Source organism: Aphis gossypii, chromosome X, assembly GCF_020184175.1.
Source record: "Aphis gossypii isolate Hap1 chromosome X, ASM2018417v2, whole genome shotgun sequence".
NCBI classification, from domain to species: domain Eukaryota; kingdom Metazoa; phylum Arthropoda; class Insecta; order Hemiptera; family Aphididae; genus Aphis; species Aphis gossypii.
The window spans coordinates 49,357,555-49,361,747 of NC_065533.1; the positions used below are offsets into that span (position 1 = coordinate 49,357,555).

Here is a 4,193-nt window from a genome sequence, read left to right on the forward strand (position 1 = left end):
ATAAAATATTTAAAATTACCTAATGTTTTTATTACGTTTTGATTCAAAATAGATTTTTCACTATTTTTCATTTTCATTTAAGAAGTTGTAACATAAAATTCTTTCAAGGATACATTTAAATATTTAATTTTCAAAAAATATGAACAAATTTGGAATTTAATTTTTTACATCATAATGATAATAAATGAGAAATAAGCTATGGTGAAAAAATTATGTAATTCAGTGTTTATTATTAATTATTAAACTTGGGAATAAATACTTTACATTAATGTAAATTAATATTATAGACCTCAAAGTTAATCTATTGATTTGAGGGTAATGTGGTAGTATTTTATTTTATTAATCAGAATTCAATTATTTACTAAATTCACACGAACGCCAAAACGAGCAAAAATTGACTAAAATAGTAAAATAGAATAAAAACATGGTAGGTATTATAATATTCTACTGTATATAAGATTTCAGAAGAGCACGTGTACCTATTTTTAAGTCATCCCGTATAATTTTAGGAGGGCTTTTTTAAATGATAAAGGCTGAGTACAACCAACTCTCTATCTTATTTATATCATGTGATAAATTATAATTATTATAAAAACTGCTCCATTCAACACTTTTTTAATCAACTATCAAACCTTTTTAATTTTTTTGTTCAATATACGCTCACCATACACTTAACAAATATTTTTTATAACTTTGATGGAAAATAAAAATCAATGCAGTATTTTAGTTTTGGACATTGAAATAATAGTCAAAATGTATTATCAATAAATAACTACAAGAAAAAAAATACACAACGCCTACATCACAAACTCGCGCTTTGTGTGAATGACCCATTTCACCGGTTTTTCTGTTATGACTTATCTCATTTGTACATATTGCAAGGTTTGGTACATTGTTCATTGTTGCTAAATAGCGAATCTCTAATTGCGCACGTCTTATACTCTTATGACTTCTCTCCCGTGAGCGTTCGCTGATGATCTATCAGTTCTATCTATCAGTTTATTGCTTTGAGAAAACGATTTTCCACAAACGTTACACTGATATGGATTTTCTTCCGTGTGAGTTCGTTGATGAACTTTCAGGTTATTGCTTTGAGAAAACGATGTACCACAAACGTCACACTGGTATGGTTTTTCTCCCGTGTGCGTTCGACGGTGATCTATCAGTGTATGGTTTTGAGTAAACGATTTGCCACAAACTTCACACTGGTATGGCTTCTCTTCCGTGTACCTTTGATGGTGTGTTGTTAGATTACTTTTCTCAGTGAACGAGTTGTCACAAACGTCACACTGGTCTTCCGTGGGTGTTCGATGGTATGCTGTTAGATGACTCCTTTGAGTGAACGATTTATCACACGTCATAATATCACTGATATGCCTTATTTCCCGTTTTATTCTACCGTATGTATTGTTGTCAAATGTATATATTTTTGGGTCTTGCTGTACAATAAGTACACCATTTTTAATATTTCATGTTATAACTAATATATGTTTTTTTCGATTACTGTTCTAATATTTATAGTATTTTGTTTGTTATAACTTATTAACAATGCCAAATTTTTTAGTCAGAATTGTTTGTAACCATCTAATGTTATAAGATAATCAATAAACTTATAATACGATTTACTATTAACGTAACCAAAATTCCTATAATATTATACAATAGGTATGAATTAATTAATTTTTTTTTTTATTATATTGTTATGATATGATGTGAGTTTAAGCCACCATATCTATTTTTTAAAAATTTGAAACGTACAATGAAATAATTATAATTATTGATGGCCATAAAGCATAAGAATAATTTATAAATATTGAATAGGACAAATATAACGATAAGATATTACACACTCACTATAACCTTCACATTTTATATGAACATTATTTGTAAACAATTTTAATAACAATTAGGGCTATAGATTTAATCTAATTAAAATACCTTAAAGTGCATCTAAATAAAAATCTAAAAATATTCAGTATAAAATGTTCTGAATAATATATTATGTAAGTATAATTATTGAGAATCATAATTCCTAAAAGGAAGCCACCCTTATAGTGAATGATTGAAGCATTTATTTAAACTACTTATTATGTATGTAGACAGAAAAACTATTAATTATTATAAAATCAATACATTCATTCATCCGCTTAAAATTTAAAATCTAAAAATCTACCAAGCACAAAATATTTTAAATTCAAGATATAATTCATTTAGTAAGTAAATGACGTGTGCGACGTGCTTACAGAACGTGTAAAATATTTATCTGATAGGTAAGTATTAAATAAATAAAAAAAAATTAATTTAATGTTTGTATAAAGTTTTTATTAACAATTGTTTTTAAAAATATCGAAAAAATAATAATAAAAATGAAAAAATGACAAAAAGATTTTATCAGTTAAAATGATAACATTGCAAGATTTAAAAGTTTCAAAATTGAATTTAGTATATTTTATATATCTAATTCAAACTTTGTGCTAAAAATTGTATGATTTACATTTACAGTTATCCTAAAATAATGAATTTTTTTTCTCCAATCCACATCCCCGTTAATAACAGTAAGGTACCAATATATCGACTCAAATATTAAAAATAATAAGGATAATAATAATAATATTATTATTGTTTCATTCAAAAATTAAACACACGTACACATAAATCGTTTTAAAATGTTACGCTGTTTTGGGCAAGGCTTTAACATTTAAATAGTGGGAATATTCGGAACTAACATTTAGTCTCTTTATCGGTGTCAATGTCGTTTTTGTATAATCGATGTCTACTGTATTTATATTGTATTACATTATGAAATAGACCGCAGTTCACCACGAATGATGTCTGAAGTGTCTTTGAAAAAAAAAAAAAAAATTCAATACAATTTTCTCTCGTCGTTTCCACGTGCATCGTAATGTTATAATATACAGTAATACAGTCTCACAGAGTGTTTTTATACGTGTAGTGTTTGTTATTATCATTATTATTTTCGTTTGAGTCGTCGTCAGCACATACAACAATAATATACAAAAACAACCGTCACCCATTTAAATAATATACATTTTTCTATGTATATACGCGTGTTATGCACATTTGTCACTGCGGCGGCGTGAACATTCCCGTACGTACACCTCTATATGAAATATATTATATTATTATTATTTTATTTTATTTTATTTTTTTGAAATAGGATTGTATCGCTGTAAAATCGGACGTCGTGCGTGTGGTATACAAATATATACAATACACACACACACACACACACACACACACACACACACATATATATATAAGTTATATTAAACGTGCCTAGGACCTACGTGGTATATATATTTTATTTTATATATGTACACGCGTATAGGTATACAGCACGCGCCCGTCTGTGTGTCTAGATCGATCGGATAAAAAACTTAAAAAAAACATAAAAACGCATCGGACAAATTACCCGCAGCAGTGGTGTGCGTGTGTGTGCTCGGCCGAAGGCTGTGACTCGGTCGGCGCTGCAGCAGTGGTGATGATGTACCCATAATGTATACTGCTACACACACACTTGTTCTGTGTGCGGGTTGTGAATAATATAATATTATCTCATACACGTATATAATATAATATATGTTTGTGTGTGTTTTTTTATACGGTCGTATAATATATATTTTAATTTGTTTGTTTACGTGTAATGTGTGCACGTATGTGGTGTGTGTTCGTGTTTGTGTAATTTGTATAGGTACCTATACATAGATATATATATATATCTGCAGCGGCGGCTAAAATGTCTCAAATTTCTTATTGCAGTAGTGCAGCGTATATTATAATATACATCACGCTATTCCTAATGTATGTACATAACTGCCTACCTACTTGCATGGTTTTGGGAAGGAGATGAAAAAAAATATGACTGTTTAAACGGTTTTTTTTTTTTTTTGTCTCAATTAAATGTAAAATTATTATAAGGCGCGTGGCGTTAAAAAAATAATAATCATTAAAAATAACGATATTGTTATTAGAATATGTATAATATTGAGTAATGAGTATACATCTATTATATACATTTTTTTTTTTAATTTGCTATAATGCGGTAATATAATACAAGTACTCGTAGTCAACAATTTCGAACTGAATCAACGACGACGAATTTATAATTTATTAAAGCTTGAGTCCTATATATTATTATATCGTCGTCGACTGTTGAATTGCATCTTGAAGTT

General features: G+C 28.2%; 1 protein-coding gene across 1 annotated transcript; it reads right to left on the minus strand.

The window, feature by feature from the left end:
* Nucleotides 1-935: 935 nt before the first annotated feature.
* Nucleotides 936-1,361, minus strand: LOC114125183 (zinc finger protein 22-like). Its single transcript, XM_027988717.2, has one exon. It carries the CDS (start codon nt 1,359-1,361, stop codon nt 936-938), a length of 426 nt encoding a protein of 141 aa, XP_027844518.2.
* Nucleotides 1,362-4,193: the final 2,832 nt, after the last annotated feature.

Bases quoted from the DNA above. Each gene is read 5' to 3' on its own strand.
- LOC114125183 (XM_027988717.2), bottom strand. From the start codon at position 1,361: ATGACGTGTGATAAATCGTTCACTCAAAGGAGTCATCTAACAGCATAC.